Source organism: Staurois parvus, unplaced genomic scaffold, assembly GCF_062004578.1.
Source record: "Staurois parvus isolate SC_StPar_1 unplaced genomic scaffold, SC_StPar_1.0 ptg000310l, whole genome shotgun sequence".
Classification (NCBI taxonomy): domain Eukaryota; kingdom Metazoa; phylum Chordata; class Amphibia; order Anura; family Ranidae; genus Staurois; species Staurois parvus.
This window is the reverse complement of record NW_028318106.1, coordinates 1,902,291-1,919,755: the sequence shown is the minus strand read 5'-3', so window position 1 is coordinate 1,919,755 and position 17,465 is coordinate 1,902,291. Positions and strand designations below refer to the sequence as shown.

The window sequence follows — 17,465 nt, the reverse complement described above, 5'->3', positions numbered from 1 at the left end:
GGAAAGTAGAGCGAGGGGAAGGGTGGAAAGTAGAGCGAGGGGAAGGGTGGAAAATAGAGAGAAGGGTAAAAAATTAGAGGAGAAGGGTAAAAAAATAGAGAGAAGGGTAGAAAGTAGAGAGCGGAAGGGTGAGAGTAGAGAGGGGAAGGGTGAGAGTAGAGAGGGGAAGGGTGGAAAGCAGGGAGAGTATAAATTAAGGAGGGTAATCTGAGAGGGAGAGGGGTAAGGGGTTTTTAAGCAGGTTTTAACTTTCAAGAAATTTCCTAAAGCATACTATAGTTTGTTCAGCAGCAATGAATATAAAAACTAGTAGATCTGAGGATAAATTTCAAGACAATTTTAATAGGTTTAATGTAAAGCTTCTGCTGGTTCCTTGCATTAATTACAACCCAATACCATGTGTATTAAAGAGTAGATGCTAATCCATAATCTTGCCTCTTTCCATGCCTTCAGGCACCACCAACAAATATGTAACATTGTTCTTTTCCTACCCACAGCGGAAAAACCCTGACGGGGAATAATGGAGTACAAACTCAGCTATCGGAGATGGAGTGAGGTACCAATGGAAGAGTACTTTGTATGACACAAAATATTGTTTACAGTGTCAGATGTGGAGCACCAAATTTCCTCCCAGTCTTGGTCAGGTACAGTCTTTTCCAGCTGTTCCTCCCAATGTAACATCTATTGCATTTTTGGGTGACTTTTGAAGGAGTTAATAGGGAACCGTTTTACAGAAATAAACCAGGGAGGCCGGGGGATCTGTATGGCATTTTTCAGAATTCATAACAGCAACAGGGGTTTTAGTGCAAAAAGTTCCTGAGTGGAAGCATTATGTTTCTCTTTAAAATAATCAAATGATTTGAGACTATCAAAAGTCAAGAATGAGCATACATTAGTAAATGCCTTATTTATCCACCATTTAAATCTACTTGGGAAAATAACACTCAGTGAAAATAAGGGAAATTTCACAAGACTTATATCAGTGGTAAAAAAAGGCCTTTCAAAACTGTGATGGAATCCCGAACGTTGAGAGAGTAGGTTAAGGATGGGCCAAGACTCATCGTTCTCATTCACTTATAGCCAAGGTAAGTAAGATTTTGCACAAGGGTCACAGTTCATTGTATCTAAAAGAATCCAAATTGTGGTCTATTTGCATGCATGGAGGAAGACCAACAGGACTATGTGGATACCCAGGCCTTCTTCATGTTGAGGTCCAGGTCACTTCTAAAGGCAAACAATACACTTCTACATGATACTGAGACATCAGGAAAGGAAAGACAAGTTTTACAAACTATTCACACTCCAAAACAAGATAGGTGTTGCAATGTATATATATATTTGTCTGTTAACCAGAACTGGAATACTTTGTGAATTGTACATGTGTAAAATAATTTTATGTTCTGTCATGAGTGGATTAGGTTCCTCATATTACGGATGAGAGCTGGCGATGAGTCACAAAAAAAAAAAAAAAATAAACACACAACATAAAAGGAACAACATAATAAAACTCTCTGCCAATGAGTTACCTGTAGGATGAGAAGAACCAGGAAATAGGCATTGGCTGCTCTCTTAAATTGTTCAAACAAGTTTATCGGCAGGAAGGTGATTGGGTTGTACTTGTATGTCTTGATTGCATTTCCCTAGTAAAACAAAAAGGTCATATCAGTTAGGCTGAAATGAACTACCACTTAAGACTAAAGATACAGATAGGTCAACTTTATAGATAGGGTCTATTTTACCCCCTTGAGGCTCTCTCGGATATACCCAGAGCGGAACCCTATCGGTCCTCGCTGTAGGTTACATCCCGGTACTTTTTGCATAAAAGTTTTGGGCGTGTCCTAGATTTGTATTATTTTGGTCTGATGTTTTTGATGTAATTAATGTATTGCTTCAGTTGTCCTTGATCCCCTTCACCTGCCTTAGCTTTGTTGGGGCTTCATGATGATGTGCAACGATCCCACCATCTGAAGTTGTTGATATCCTATCTCCTTTATTATGCCAAAAGGGTGATTCTATTAAAGTGGAATTCTGGGGATCCCCCGGTGACGTCGTCCTGGGAATTGGCTGTGGAAGCGGCCCACCTAATGTACAAACTTGCCTATATCAATAGGGCTGTCCATGGAAATATCAGGTATGGCTCCCCTGGACGTCTCACTGAGGGATTGTGGCGACCCATTATTCTCTACTAAGATTATGTAGTGGGAATTTATGGTAGCATCGCCCTCTTCTTTTCCCCTCTTTCTTCCACCCCTCCTTCCTTCTGTCCTTTTTCCCCCTCCCCCCATTTCCCTTTTCTATTTCCCTGGATATCTGGTTTCTACTCTTCCCACCCCTGGGTTTTCTCCTCACACGGCTTCTATTGAGGCAATATTGGACTGCTTTCCATGATTATTGTTTGCAGCTTGTTTTGTTCCTCCCTTACTCTTGTCCTACATTGGATGATGTCCAATATTATTTTGTTCCTGTTCATTTGTTTTGTACCATAACATTCATGTCAAATGTTTTTTATTATGTATTTGTTATAATGTTTTATACTTCCATTTACAATAAAAAAACTCTGTTTTTGTTAAAAAGATACAGAGTTGCCCCATAATGGTGTTGCTGCCCAGAAGCCCTCCAAACATAAAATACCTTTAACAGTTGACCAGAGCTTCTTCATTAAGGGTATAGTAGGGCCCTCAGCTAAGACAAAAGGGAACCCAGCTTCCGTCTGGGATAAGGCAGTATAGTCTAAAACATTAGGTAACACTAACGTATCAGGTCAGAATGACCCTGGCGTCCCCACAGATGTTGGAGCTGGGAGGCTATAAAATAAAGTTTTGGATTATGGACTGCTAAACTCCTGTGATCCTTGCTAAACTTGTGGGTTGTTTTCCCCCAAATAAGATCTCTAAATAAAGCATGACTATATCCTTCATTGCAAGCACTTCTAGCTGCCTCAGATGGAGTAATCAGTGCAGGCATATGGCAGCATTCATGATCAGACCATCCCTAGAGGGAAAAGCAAGAGAAGACAACATGGTTTCACCAGGCCAGACCAGAAAAGAGAGGCTACTGGTTTGCACTACATGGCTTTAGCTGTAGGTCTGTCAATTGAGCAAGAGTGCATTGGTTTCTTAGGTTCTTTTACTGCCTGTTCCCCATTTAGCTTCAGGAGGCACACTACTGTCCTTATGTGCATGGACTTGTGCCAATTGTTTTACCTTCTATTATTTTTTTATCCCCTTGGGATTAATACTATTGTCAACCAATTTCCTAATTTTTTATTACCATTCACATAGTGGCCCCTATCCATCAAGCCTTCAGGTATTCAATTTTATATTCTCAATTCAAACATATAAACTGGTGCGTTAACTGGCTTTTACTGAAACTGATCCTTCATCAAGAGTTTGGAGTTTTCTAGACATAAAAAACCCTTGTGTTTTTCCTTTACATAGTGAACCAACTATGTAGCATACAGTGAAGGAATAAATGTTACAATATTTAGCAATTCCGAAAGCTAAAAATAATGGTTTCAGAAAATAAAATACACACCGAATATTTGCTTTCCTTAAAGCAGAAGTATTTTTTGTTCTTGAATTCAGGCTGGTCGTAGAAATTTCGGTCATTTGCTTTCACTTGCCAATTGCATTCTGAAATGAGATGAAGAAAGATATAAAATACACAATATATCAGTATTAGGCAATTACAAAGATGGCAGAACCCCCCCCCCCAACCCCACCAAATGCTTTATATTTTTATGTCTGTAGCAATTGTACACACAGAGATGGACGCGGTCATCCATCTTGCTAAGGATCCTCCATCTCGTATCTCTCTCCCTCCTCCAATCCCCCCTCCCTCTCGAGTGACATGTGGTCCCTGTGCTCTAGGGTTCAGAAGTGCACAGGCAATCAGGCACAGCGGGACAGCTTCATGGTTATAAATCCCAAACTAGCTGGTGCCCGGGTGTCTGTGATAATCTGAGATATCGTAAAACCATAAACCAGTCCTTCACTGGTATTCAAAGACATTCCAGCTAGCTGTAAAACAGACTCACATTAAAAACCCACTTTTCCATATAATTTTATGGAGCTGGAAAATAATTACATAAAAACCAAGCATATATTCGGTTAGCTCAATTTAATGGAAGTCGTCTGATATCTTACACCCCCTAGTTGAAATCTACAGGAGAGCAGAAAACGATATCTCCTTAACCATCCCAAGCAGGTATGTCATATTTAATATCTAGACGTTCAGCAGATGATTCTGCTAATTAATCTACTAGTGGCTAGGCTGCTACATGCACCTAGGGTAGGTTATTGATATAAACTGCAAGGGATTTTGGTTCCAGCTTGGGTCTCCGCCTAAACACCCCTCCCCAAATGAGGCGATTGGTTCTCTGCTTCAAGGAGACACCCTGCTAAGGTCCTTGAAAAAGGCTGTTATGCTTGGAGCTGAGAGTTGAGTTGACGAAATCTCCCTTTTTATATATACACAGTGGGGCAAAAAAGTATTTAGTCAGCCACCAATTGTGCAAGTTCTTCCACTTAAAAAGATGAGAGAGGCCTGTAATTGGCATCATAGGTAGACCTCAACTATGCGAGACAAAGTGAGAAAAAAAATCCAGACAATCACATTGGCTGATTTGGAGAGAATTTATTTGCAAATTACAGTGGAAAATAAGTATTTGGTCACCTACAAACAAGCAAGATTTCTGGCTCTCACAGACCTTTACCTTCTTCTTTAAGAGGCTCCTCTGTCCTGCACTCATTACCTGTATCAATGGCACCTGTTTGAACTTGTTATCAGTATAAAAGACACCTGTCCACAACCTCAAACAGTCACACTCAAAACTCCACTATGGTGAAGAGCAAAGAGCTGTCGAAGGACACCAGAAACAAAATTGTAGACCTGCACCAGGGTGGGAAGACTGAATCTGCAATAGGCAAGCAGCTTGGTGTGAACAAATCAACTGTGGGAGCAATAATTAGAAAATGGAAGACATACAAGACCACTGATAATCTCCATCGATCTGGGGCTCCATGCAAGATCTCACCCCGTGGGGTCAAAATGATCACAAGAACGGTGAGCAAAAATCCCAGGACCACACGGGGGGACCTAGTGAATGACCTGCAGAGAGCTGGGACCAACGTAACAAAGGCTACCATCAGTAACACACTACGCCGCCAGGGACTCAGATCCTGCAGTGCCAGACGTGTCCCCCTGCTTAAGCCAGTACATGTCCGGGCACATCTGAAGTTTGCTAGAGAGCATTTGGATGATCCAGAAGAGGATCGGGAGAATGTCATATGGTCAGATAAAACCAAAATAGAACTGTTTGGTAGAAACACAACTCATCATGTTTGGAGGAGAGAGAATGCTGAGTTGCATCCAAAGAACACCATACCTACTGGGAAGCATGGGGGTGGCAACATCATGCTTTGGGGCTGTTTCTCTGCAAAGGGACCAGGACGACTGATCCATGTACAGGACAGAATGAATGGGGCCATGTATCGTGAGATTTTGAGTGCAAACCTCCTACCATCAGCAAGGGCACTGAAGATGAAACGTGGCTGGGTCTTCCAACATGACAATGATCCCAAACATACCGCCCGGGCAATGAAGGAGTGGCTTCGTAAGAAGCATTTCAAGGTCCTGGAGTGGCCTAGCCAGTCTCCAGATCTCAACCCCATAGAAAACCTTTGGAGGGAGTTGAAAGTCCGTGTTGCCCAGCGAAAGCCCCAAAACATCACTGCTCTAGAGGAGATCTGCATGGAGGAATGGGCAACCATACCAGCAACAGTGTGTGCCAACCTTGTGAAGACTTACAGGAAACGTCTGACTTCTGTCATTGCCAACAAAGGATATATAACAAAGTATTGAGATGAACTTTTGATATTGACCAAATACTTATTTTCCACCATAATTTGCAAATAAATTCTTTCCAAATCAGCCAATGTGATTGTCTGGATTTTTTTTCTCATTTTGTCTCTCATAGTTGAGGTCTACCTATGATGCCAATTACAGGCCTCTCTCATCTTTTTAAGTGGGAGAACTTGCACAATTGGTGGCTGACTAAATACTTTTTTGCCCCACTGTACATACGTCCCTAACCCTCAAGGAGCGTACAATCTAAGGTCCCCAACTTACATTCATACATACACATACTAGGGACAATTTAGACAAGAGCCAATTAACCTACCAGTATGTCTTTGGAGTGTGGAAAGAAACCAGAGTACCCAGAGGAAACCCATGCAGGCACAGGGAGAACATGCAAACTCCAGGAAGGTGGTGTTGTGGCTGGGATTTGAACCAACGACTCTAGTACTGCCAGGCGGAGGGGCTAACCACAGTTAGTCCACAGTTGCACAACTCAAGAAACAGGCAGTGCACATGTTTTTGTAGTTTAATACTGACTAAACTTGGTTAGGGAGCTTGGTAAGTCTTGACTCTTCAGGGTGAAACCCTTTTTGAGACTAATGCTAAGTGAACTACAGCTCAGTGAATTCCAATGCAAGAGCAAACCCGAGTCAATAAATCTGGGACTGTCTTTGAGGATTAACAAAGACAGTCTTCTAGGATCTCTCTCAGGCCTGTAATCATTTTGCCCTGTATACTTGAATGCTTTCCTGCAGTGCCAGCCAGCTTCTGTATTATGAACCTCAGGACCAGATCCTCTGTAGACTTCCTCAATTTGCTCCAAGCAACTTTAGACATGGGTCTCAGCTCTCTTACAATTGGAACCCCAATGGCCTTCTGCAAACTTTAGCCAAGTGACCCAGAGGGCTACAGCCCTTAGGCTGGGTCCTCCCCCCACAGGGCAAGAACAACCCTGCCATTCCAGGCTTCATCCTATTTATACACATCTCAGCCTCCTACTTGTCACACCTCCTTCCAGGGATTGGCTGAGGCTGTATAAATATTCAGGTTCAGGGCCTGCCTCTACCAACCCTCTAAATTCTAGAACTCTGTAGAAACCAAGGGGAAGCAGTTTGAGCCTGTTACCATCAGGACCCAGAATCAACCAAAAGCAATCAAACTTTGCTCCACTGGCTAAAGAGGAGCCGAAAAACTACTTTTCCTCAAAGCTACTAGCAATCCAACTAGGCGGATGCTACATATATGATTGTAATATGTGTTTTACAATTTTAGTTTAATGTTCTGTGCATGACTTGCAACAGTACAGGTAAATGGAGTGGCTATATTTGCTTGTTACAAATATATTCCATAGTTGCCATTTAGTAGTACTGCACAAGTGATCAGCCATTACTGTTACTGTAAAACAAGTCTATAGGTCAGCTCCAATACCCAATAATTATGGATTCTCATGATCTCTAAAGTTGGCTTTCATTCCTCTTATCACCTTAACTTCCATCTTGGCCCTTAGAAGTAACAGGAGAGGGGCACATTAGACTAGATTTGCATAGGCCTTAAGCTGTTTTTTTTTTTTTTTTTTAAATAAAAAAAAAAAGTTTATTGAAACAAATGCAGAGTGTACCATTCTAGAGCACTCAAAGCAATCAATAAGTTAAGTAATACATAAGCGCATCCTATGCAAAAGAGCATAACATTCCATTCTAGACAGCATAGGCCCTACTTCAGGCAGAGCAATGAACAAGTAGCCATAGATCCCCAAACAAAACATACTGAGGACACATATGGTCATCCAACTGAGAGTAGTCTATTGATTGTTAAATCCAGAGGGCTAAAGCCCGGGTATACAGCCACAGAAACCAAGTTTTTTTTCATACTTATCAGGACAACCTCTATGTTGATATATGTATTTTTCTGATAGGATTATGTCGCCCATACTGAGTGCCTAGGTGGATCTGATGATTTCCAATGAAGTAGACGTAACCTACGCTCTCCGAAAAGGACTCTCACAACAGCCCCTCTAGTGTATATGTGCAGCTGAAGCATATCTAAAAAAACACCCAATATACACAGTTTAGGGTCAGTTGGGATGGTTTAGGGTCAGTTGGGCTAGTAACTTGGAATACGGTGTTTAGTGTTTGAATTATGCTCGTCCAGTATCGGCGTAGTTTCGGGCATCGCCATTTTAGCTGTTCAATCGCTCTAAATTTACCATATTTGTAATAGTTTTACTTTACTTGTAATCCCCTTTAAACTGTTTAGCAATTATTATTATTATACAGTATTTATAAAGCGCCAATGGTTCGCTCAGCGCTGTACATTACAAAGGGGGACAGAACATGTGACAGAACAATACCAATACAATGCAAAACATGAGGGGATCGAGGGCCCTGCTCTTTTGAGCTTACAATCTAGGAGAATGTTTCTCAGTGTTGGTAGCGCAGTAAGGGAAAGGGAACTCTGACACAGGCTGGTGCTAGTTTCTTTTTAAATATTCGTGTATTTAATAGCGGTGTTTTGGTGTAACACATAATCACTGGGTTAAAGTAATACAAAAACGAGTACTGCAAACTTACACGACTTTATCCAATATAGAATAAAGATTCCTGCTTTTAAAAGGAGAGTAACCTGGGGGAAGGAGGAGGGTGGGGTTGCTTTTTCATTTGGAATACAGTATTGTAGGGTCTCATGAAGTATTTCTTAATATATTTGGCTGTATAAGGTAGAGCAATACAAAACCACAAGTCAATTGCTTTTCAGTGGTCATATACAAAATCTATAGGCGGTCTAAATTTTTGGATGGGGCTTAGTTAATATAATATTATTGTTAATGATCTCTATTTTATATGGAGTACTTAAAAGGTAGCTTCTCAAAGCACTTTGCAAAGAAAACACAAGAAATACATCGGTAAAAATAAAGGAAAAAATTAACAATTACATGAAAGCTGGTCTAAAGAAAAACATTTTTTAGATTTGATTTGCATTAGTTTAGAGAAGATGATGGTCTGATGTGCTTTGTAAGTGAATTCCAGAGTTTTGGAGCATAGCAGGAGAAGGCTCTGTCTCTGATTGAGCGTAGCTGCGTAGGAGACACACACAGAAGACCAGAATTTGAGAAGCAGGGTTTACAAGGAGGGTGGGTAGAGCAGGGCAGGCGGAAAAAAAAAAAATACTAATGTTGGGTGCTTCACTATGAGGGGGCGCAAAAAGGTCAAGAGGCAAAAGGGTAGTTCATGTAGGGGGTGCACTTTGGCTTTTCACCTTGGGTGCTAAAGAACTTTTTTGCTATGCTGGAGCACAAAGCTAGACATCACTCTTCCAAAACACCGTAATGCTCTTTTGGTTAAATAACATTTTAATGCTAGCGGGATGAGTGCTGTGTTACTCTCCACATTCACACAAGCTGTCAGTCTGCAGGTAACAATGTGAATTATTCAGGACAGACCTGCAGGATTTGTTCAGCTGTCAGCATACAGTTTAGAGATAAAGACTCCCATGTGTAAGCCATTGTACTTCATAACTAACAATAGCCACACGCTGTAACTGAGCCATGGCCAAGTCACCTTTTCACCATTCAGCTATATTCATTAAGAAGCATTGTTTCCATTGGCAAAATGGTCCTAAACCCAATGTAGTTCAGAAGGGCGGCTTTGTTTTCTGTTCTGTACTTTTAAGAGGTCAGTCCATCTGAAACCCAGTGGAGAAAAAGTTTGTCTAACTTCAATTTATTTATGTTTTGTTTTTAGATAGAGTAGAAGTGTTAGAACCGGTCTGTTTTTTTATTGCTGTAACAAAAAACAGACTGCGCTTTGAAGGCAACAGATAACAAATCTTTATTGAGATCCCATTTGCAATAACTACATAGCTTGTGCAATAAAAAAGTCCCCTTTCTTAGGTTGACACTTTCATAAAGGGGATCATAAGGTCTCTAAAATGTCAGTTTTACACACTTTGTTGCACAAGGATTTTTATAGCATCTCCATTGGTCCTTGCTCAGGTTTTTATTTTTGTAGGTTTCACTGCTCAGAAGACCCCACCTTTCTACTTGTCCAGGTGACCCCTGTCACCAAAAGTGAGGGAAAATCCAAAGCTGCATGGTGATCAGAACAGGAATAGAGCAGAAACCTTCCAATGGGGACAACTATCCCAGAGATAGACACAGATAAACGTGACAATGTCACACACACACACACACACACACACACACACACACACACACACACTGTGAGGGGCATGAAAAACTATAGACCTAATACTCATCTCCCATCACTTTTTTTCCAACCCCCCCCCCCCCCCCCAAAGCTGCCTTATCCCCCCCCCCCATCCCCTTTTCCACCCAAACCCATACAATCTCAATAACTTTGGTAATGCTATATTGTATTTGGTCCTATTCTGATTTGGGGTGAATTGAAGAGAGAGATAGAGAAAGGAAAAAAAACCCACAGGAAGTGAAAGGAAGACCTCCCTAATGGGACACAGAAGGCTTCCTACCATTTAAACAAGGGGCCATACACATGATAAGAAAATCATACAAAAATTTATGCTTGAGAAACGATTGGCCGATTATCTGATCCTTAGTATAGTGCTTTCGACATCGACAACTGATTCAGACTTTTTAGACAACAAAAACGAGGGTGCAAGTTAGAAACGTTTTATCATACGTGAACATATCATCTGATTTTTGATTGTGTACAGTAATTGTACAGAACCTAAATAGAAAAAAAAAAAAGTGCATGATCAGAAGCAAAGAACAGCCCTACATTCCCTCTTCTGCTACGCTAGTAAGTAGCTACATTTGCTTTATCTGCCAAGAATTTACTTACAAGTCAATACCATTCCAACTACATCATGATATGCACTTTCGTGGCAAATTGGATGAACAGTTGTTCAATTTTCTCATAGTGTGTACATAGTTAAATAACTAGTCTGTCTGAAATAGACAAAAGTCCATCCAAAAAAAGAAAAAAAGTTATAATCCTACACCCACAGTTGATCCGGAGGAAGGCAAAAAAAACCCAGCAAAGCATGATCCAATTTGCTCCTGCAGGGAAAAAATATCCTCCTGATCCCCCGAGAGGCAATCGGATATTCCCTGGATCAACTTTACTTATAAATGTTAGTATCCAGTTATATTCTGTGTATCTAAGAAAGAATCCAGGACATTTTCAAAGCAATCCACTTAGCTTGGCAGAACCAACTCTTGAGAGAGTCTATTCCACATTTTCACAGCTCTCACTGTAAAGAAACCTTTCCGCGTTTGGAGATTACATTTCTTCTCCTCCAGACGTAAAGAGTTCCCCCTTGTCCTCTGTGATGACCTCAGGGTGAATAACTCTACACAGAGTTCACTATATTATTATTATACAGTATTTATATAGCGCTAAAAGGTTTGCTCAGCGCTGTAAATTATAGTGGGGGACAGTACATAAGACAATACAGTGACAAAACAAAACACGAGGGATTCAAGGGCCCTGCTCTTTCGAGCTTACAATCTAGGAGGGAGGGGATAGTGGTACAGGAGGAAGTGGCTGTGGGGGATGGAGTGGTGGGAGGAGTGGAGGAGATCGGTTGTTAGGTGAGGGCGGGGTAGGCTTCCCTGAAGAGATGGGTTTTCAGGGTGCGCCTAAAGGTGAGGAGGGAAGGTGACAGTCTGATGGATTGGGGTAGTGAGTTCCAGAGGATGGGGGAAGTACTGGAGAAGTCCTGCAGTCGGGCGTGGGAGGTGGAGACCAGGGAGCTATATGAACCACGGATGTATTTATACATGGAGATCATATCCCCCCTTATGTATTATACATGGAGATCATATCCCCCCTTATGTATTATACATGGAGATCATATCCCCCCTTATGTATTATACATGGAGATCATATCCCCCCTTATGTATTATACATGGAGATCATATCCCCCCTTATGTATTATACATGGAGATCATATCCCCCCTTATGTATTATACATGGAGATCATATCCCCCCTTATGTATTATACATGGTGATCATATCCCCCCTTATGTATTATACATAGAGATCATATCCCCCCTTATGTATTATACATGGAGATCATATCCCCCCTTATGTATTATACATGGAGGTCATATCCCCCCTTATGTATTATACATGGAGGTCATATCCCCCCTTAATCTCCTCTTCCCAAGAAAGAACACATTCAGTTCCTCTAATCTTTCCTCATAGCTGAGCTCCTCCATGCCTCTTATCAGTTTGGTTGCCCTTCTCTGCACTTTCTCCAGTTCCCCAATGTTCTTTTTTGTGAATTGGTACCCAAAACTGAACTGCATATTCCAGATGAGGTCTTACTAATGATTTGTACCAGGGGAAATATAATATCTCTCTCTCTGGAGTCTATACATCTTTTAATACAAGAGAGGTTTTTGCTCACTTTAGAAACCACAGCTTGACATTGCATTCCATTATTAAGCTTGTGATCTACCAGAACTCCCAGATCTCCACCACTGAATCCCCCAGTTGTACCCCCCCAGTATATATGATGCATGCATATTCTTAGCCCCCAAGTGCAGAATCTTACATTTATCAACAATACACCTCATTTGCCACATAGTTGCCCAATTACACAGAGCACTGGCTTGTAAGTTGAAGACATCCTGTAAGGACGTTATTCCACGGCACAGCTTGGTGTCATCTGCAAAGACTGAAATGGTATTTGTAAACCCAGACCCTATATAGTTTATAAATATAATAAAAAGTAAGGGTCCCAACACTGAACTTTGGGGTACACCACTGACACCCCTAGACCATTTAGAGTATGAATCATTAACCACTACTCTCTGAATACAATCTTATAGCCAGTTTTCTATCCATTTACATACAGATTTTGCCAAGCCTGTAGACTTTACCTTACACATTAGCCGTGTGTGGGGAATGGTGTCAAACGCTTTTGCAAAATCCAAGTATACCACGTCCACCACCACCCCTCTGTCCAAATATACCATGTCCACTGCCACCCCTCTGTCCAAATATACCATGTCCACAGCCACCCCTCTGTCCAAGGTCTTGCTCACCTCCTCATAAAAAGAAATCAGATTTATTTGACAACTTCTGTCTTTCATGAATCCATGCTGTCTGTTGCTTAAATTATTTTTTCCAGCAAGAACCTATCTATGTTTTTTTATTAAACTGTCCAGTATCTTCCCAACTATACTATAAGTTAAACTAACAGGTCTATGATTACTTGGTAAAGATTTTGACCCTTTTTAAATATTGGCACCGCATTGGCCTTACGCCAATCCAGTGGTACTATGTCAGTCATTAAAGTGTCCCTAAAAATTAGAAACAAAGGCTTTGAAATGACAAAGCTCAATTTTCTAAGGACCCGTGGGTGTATGCCATCCGGTCCAGCTGCTTTATTCACCTTTATACTGTCTAAATATTTTTGGATAATATCAATTGTGAGCCAATGTGGATCATCTGGATCTGTGTCAGTACCATGCCCATTATAGACAAGAGCTCCCCCATATTCCTTTGTATACACAGAGCCAAAGAAGGTATTTAATAAATTTGCATTCTCTTTGTTCCCAGTTACCCACTCTAGATTATTTTGTAAAGGGCCTACATGCTCGGACCAGATCTTTTTACTATTAATATATTTGAAGAATTGCTTTGGGTTGGTCCTGCTATCTTTTGTAATCTGTCATTCGTTTTCAGTTTTTGCGGCCTTTATTTCCTTTTTGCATTCTGTTATATTCTTTGTAATGTTTAAACGATGATAGCGTTCCTTCATTTTTATATTTAATTAAAGCTCTTTTCTTATTATCTATAGCTTTTTTTTTTTTTACTTTGGCCGTAAGCCACATAGGTTTGATTTTTAGCCTTTTAAACTTGTTGCCCATGGGAATACATTTAGCAGTGTGTTCACATACAGTCTTTTTGAGAACTCCCATTTCTGTGTTGTGTTTATTGATGCAAATATTCCCTCCCAGTCTAAGTCTTGGAGAGCAGCTCTCAGCCTTGGAAGATTGGCTCTCTTAAAATTGAGCGTTTTTATTTTTCCTGTATGTGCTTGCTGTTTACAGCTAAAAATAAATGAAATCATGTTATGCTCACTGCTACCCAGATGTTCTTTTATATGGAAATTCGTAATAAGCTCTGCATGGTTTGAGATTACCAGGTGCAGCAGAGCATCATTCCTAGTTGGGGCCTCTATGAACTGTACCATAAAATTGTCCTGTAGTAGGTTTAAAAATGTTTGCCCTCTAACAGTTCCTGCAGTACCATTACTCCAGTCAGTCAATTTCCGGGTAGTTAAAATCCCCTATTATTATCACTGTCCCAGGCCTTTTGATCTGTGCAAGGAGCAGAGTCTCCACCTCCTTATTAACACTGGGAGGCCTATAACAAACTCCAATGATTACCTTTGTAGTACGCACCCCCATGTGCAGTTCCACCCATAATGCTTCAGCCTCATCACACTCTCCAACTAGGTCCTCTTTCACACTCGCTCTGAGACCAAGTCTCACATACAGACACCACCACCTTTCCCATTTACCGTCTCTCCAAAAGAGAACATAGTGAGGAATATTAATGGCCCAGTCATGCGAAGAATGAAGCCAAGATTCAGCAATAAGAATGAAATCATAGTTCTCTTCATGCACCAAAGCTTCCAACTCGCCTATTTTGCTTGGCAGACTTCTGGCATTGGTGAACAAACACTTTAATTCCCTGTCACCTTGTGAACACGTATTTTGCATATTTTTTATTTTCATACAAATGGTACCAATTCCACTGGTTGTTTGTAACATGGGAACCTTCTCATCTGCCATAGCCCCCCCCCCCCCCAACTTTCCCCATTCCACCCACCAATAAAGTACTGACCCCTGTCTGATCTGTCTACCCAGTTATAATCTAAATTCTCCCTCCCCCCTCGATTCTAGTTTAAATACTTCTCCAGCCTTCCCATAAACCTCTCCCCCAGCACAACAGACCCCCTTCTATTTAGGTGCAAACCATCTCTAGCATATAGGTTGCACCCCAATGAAAAGTCAGCCCAGTGCTCTAGAAACCCAAATCCTTCCCTCTTACACCAGGTCTTCAGCCATGCATTGAGTTCTCTAATCTCCCCCTGTCTCTTTCTTGAGTTGCACATGGCACAGATTATATTTTAGAGAGTACAAGGCTTTAGAAAATGATTCTGGGTCTGTATACCTTCTGTGGCCATTTTCAGGGGTCCCCACTCTCCCTGTTGAATTTTTAAAATATATTTTACATTGAATGTAAAAGGAGGTGGGACAGGACACAAAAAAAAAAAAAAAAAGGTAGATGGGAACATTCAACTCCCACGTGTCAGGATTATGGTAGGAAGATCTAGCTGTTGGATTGCTGTCTTTAGCAAGAAGCTAGGGGTTGATTCAGCCTATCAGAAATGTTAATATTTGTGCATGTCAACTTTTCCCAAGCACAGAAATAAATCTGAACCTGAAAGTTCACCTCATCTCTATGTGCTCTACTCTCACTTGACTTGTATCAAGTCAGTTTTGCATTCCCCATTGACTTTTTTTTTTTTAATGTACACATTGACATAGGTCCCAATACTTCGTAGAGTAGAGTCAGGCAGTTGGCGTTCTATATATTCCAACTTCTAGCATCTCAACCAGAGGACTGCCCTCCATTCTGTAATAATCTGTTTATATCTGATGGCCATCAGCTGTTTTCATTGTGGCAGTTGTGGGTGCACTGCCAAGCTTTTAAGCCCTGAAGAAGGTGGCATATTAAGCCCCTTGAAACACGTTGCCATGTTTTTTTTCCTGAAGATTTGGATACATAAACACAAAACAGAAAAAATCCCGACTTCAAGCATCCTTTGTTTGGTGCTTCTATATGTACCTCTACTTATTCTGCTTTTACTTTAGACCAATGTTTATTACTATCAAACAAAAATGGTATGTGGGGCTTATTTGTAAAAGCTGTTGCTTTCAGGGAACGGTTTGAATTTTCATTTACTGAAAAAGGTGAAGAATCTACACCCAAAAGTGATCTTTAGTATTAAGTGCTTTACAGTTTCTTAAAATTTCTCCAAGATTCTGGCTTTGTTTTTGCCTGCTTTCACTTTTCAAGCTGCCTTCTCCATACCATAATTTAATACAATGTAATATAATATAAAAAATAATCAAGCAGGAAGAATGAGATTCCGGAGGCTCCAATAGGTGTACAGAACTGTAAACCAAATAACTGAGATCAAGCACTAGAATCTGCCAGAGAGAAGATACTGGCGGGTGGTTTATCCCCTCTGGCTTCAACCAAAAACTGAAAACAGTTTTTGATACTCTAACCATTTAATTAATATAAATCATTGCTTGCTATAGGCAGAAGCTCCATGGCTGCTCCAGTTTTATCATATAAAAAAGCCCCTTTGTAGTGATTCAGAAAGTGCAGGTCTTAGACACCATCCAGTCATAGCCAAATCCTGGGATGTTCCAATACGCCCTACCAAAGTTTGCTTGCACTTTCCTCCCAGTTCCTGTTGAGAACCAAGTCGGACCATGAGAATGATGGACTAATATGAATCTGAGAGGTCAAGAGGTAGCACCAACAAGACCCATTACTTTGCTCATCAGAATAGCCTAGGTTTTGGCCATAACTGCAACGCTTGTCTTTGGGCAAGTCTTTCTTTTGTTTAGGTGGTCCTTTGAGGGAGCTCACTATGATTAAATAAATCTGACAAAAACAGAGCTCAACAGAGGCTGCACAAGAAATAGGTGGAAAAAAATGGTATGTGAAAAAGTTGCTTCTGCTGCAGAGGAGCCAACAGTAGTATAACAGGAGATCTGCTACTAGAGCTGAATGGAGCCAAGGTTATGCTGTATATGTGTGCTAGGGGTAACTTCCAACAGTTCATTTTCTGAGCCTCCTATGTCCTAGCCAAGCAGAATTAGAGGGAAACATAGCATAAAACAAAGTTTCTGGGAATCACTCCAGCACGTTACTTTTTACAGCTAGTAAAGATTTCATAGAGGTCTTCTGATGTGGTCTCCTACCAAGCAGTAAAATAATATACTTCAGCAAAGGAAAAGGTTAGTGGAGCTTCCTTTACAGGACTTTCCTCTTCTGTCACCCCAGCTCTGCTAAATTCTCACTTTATTACAATATATCTGTAAGCTTGTTGCCTGATGGCGTCACACAGACCTCTTTGAACAATTTGATAGCTGTAAAAAAATACATCCTGCAGCCTTGGAACTCTAATCCACAGCAACAGTTTATTATTCATAGGCCTTTTAAACCTACTCCAAATTTGATGTAGTCACTTCCGCGGTTACTAACAGTCTCTGGCAATGCATTGATAGCCTCTAGCATTCACTCAGAATGCAGCGAACTACCTTCAGCAGTCTCCCGCGGCACGCTTACGGCCACCGGCAGTCTCCTGCGGCACGCTTACGGCTTCCAGCAACAATGTCCTGCAGCATGCCATTAGCCTCTGGCAGTCTCTCGTAGTACAGATGGCAGGTAGCAGTCTCACAGTGCAACAATGACCTTTAGCTGTGTCTTACAGCGTGCCAATGGCCTATAACAGTTTGAGCATGCAGATGACCTCAGCAGTATCTTAGTACACAGATGGCCATTAGAAGGCTCACAGTATATCAAATG

General features: G+C 41.1%; 1 protein-coding gene and 1 long non-coding RNA gene across 3 annotated transcripts in view; one reads left to right on the top strand and one right to left on the bottom strand.

The window, feature by feature from the left end:
• The window catches only part of ATP8B1 (ATPase phospholipid transporting 8B1), a 144,251-nt gene that overhangs the window by 67,833 nt on the left and 58,953 nt on the right, over window positions 1-17,465 (bottom strand). For both annotated transcript variants that reach the window (XM_089683442.1, XM_089683441.1), the window contains exons 3-4: window positions 3,535-3,632; window positions 1,527-1,640 (exon numbers count right to left, since the gene is read on the bottom strand). In XM_089683442.1, the coding sequence (XP_089539568.1) occupies window positions 1,527-1,640; window positions 3,535-3,632 (212 nt within the window). The remainder of the gene's footprint in view (window positions 1-1,526; window positions 1,641-3,534; window positions 3,633-17,465) is intronic.
• LOC149457637 (uncharacterized) overlaps window positions 1-17,465 on the top strand; it is a 110,073-nt gene that overhangs the window by 52,057 nt on the left and 40,551 nt on the right. Inside the window, exon 2 of the long non-coding RNA XR_016313596.1 lies at window positions 498-644. This is a non-coding gene — a long non-coding RNA (uncharacterized LOC149457637). The remainder of the gene's footprint in view (window positions 1-497; window positions 645-17,465) is intronic.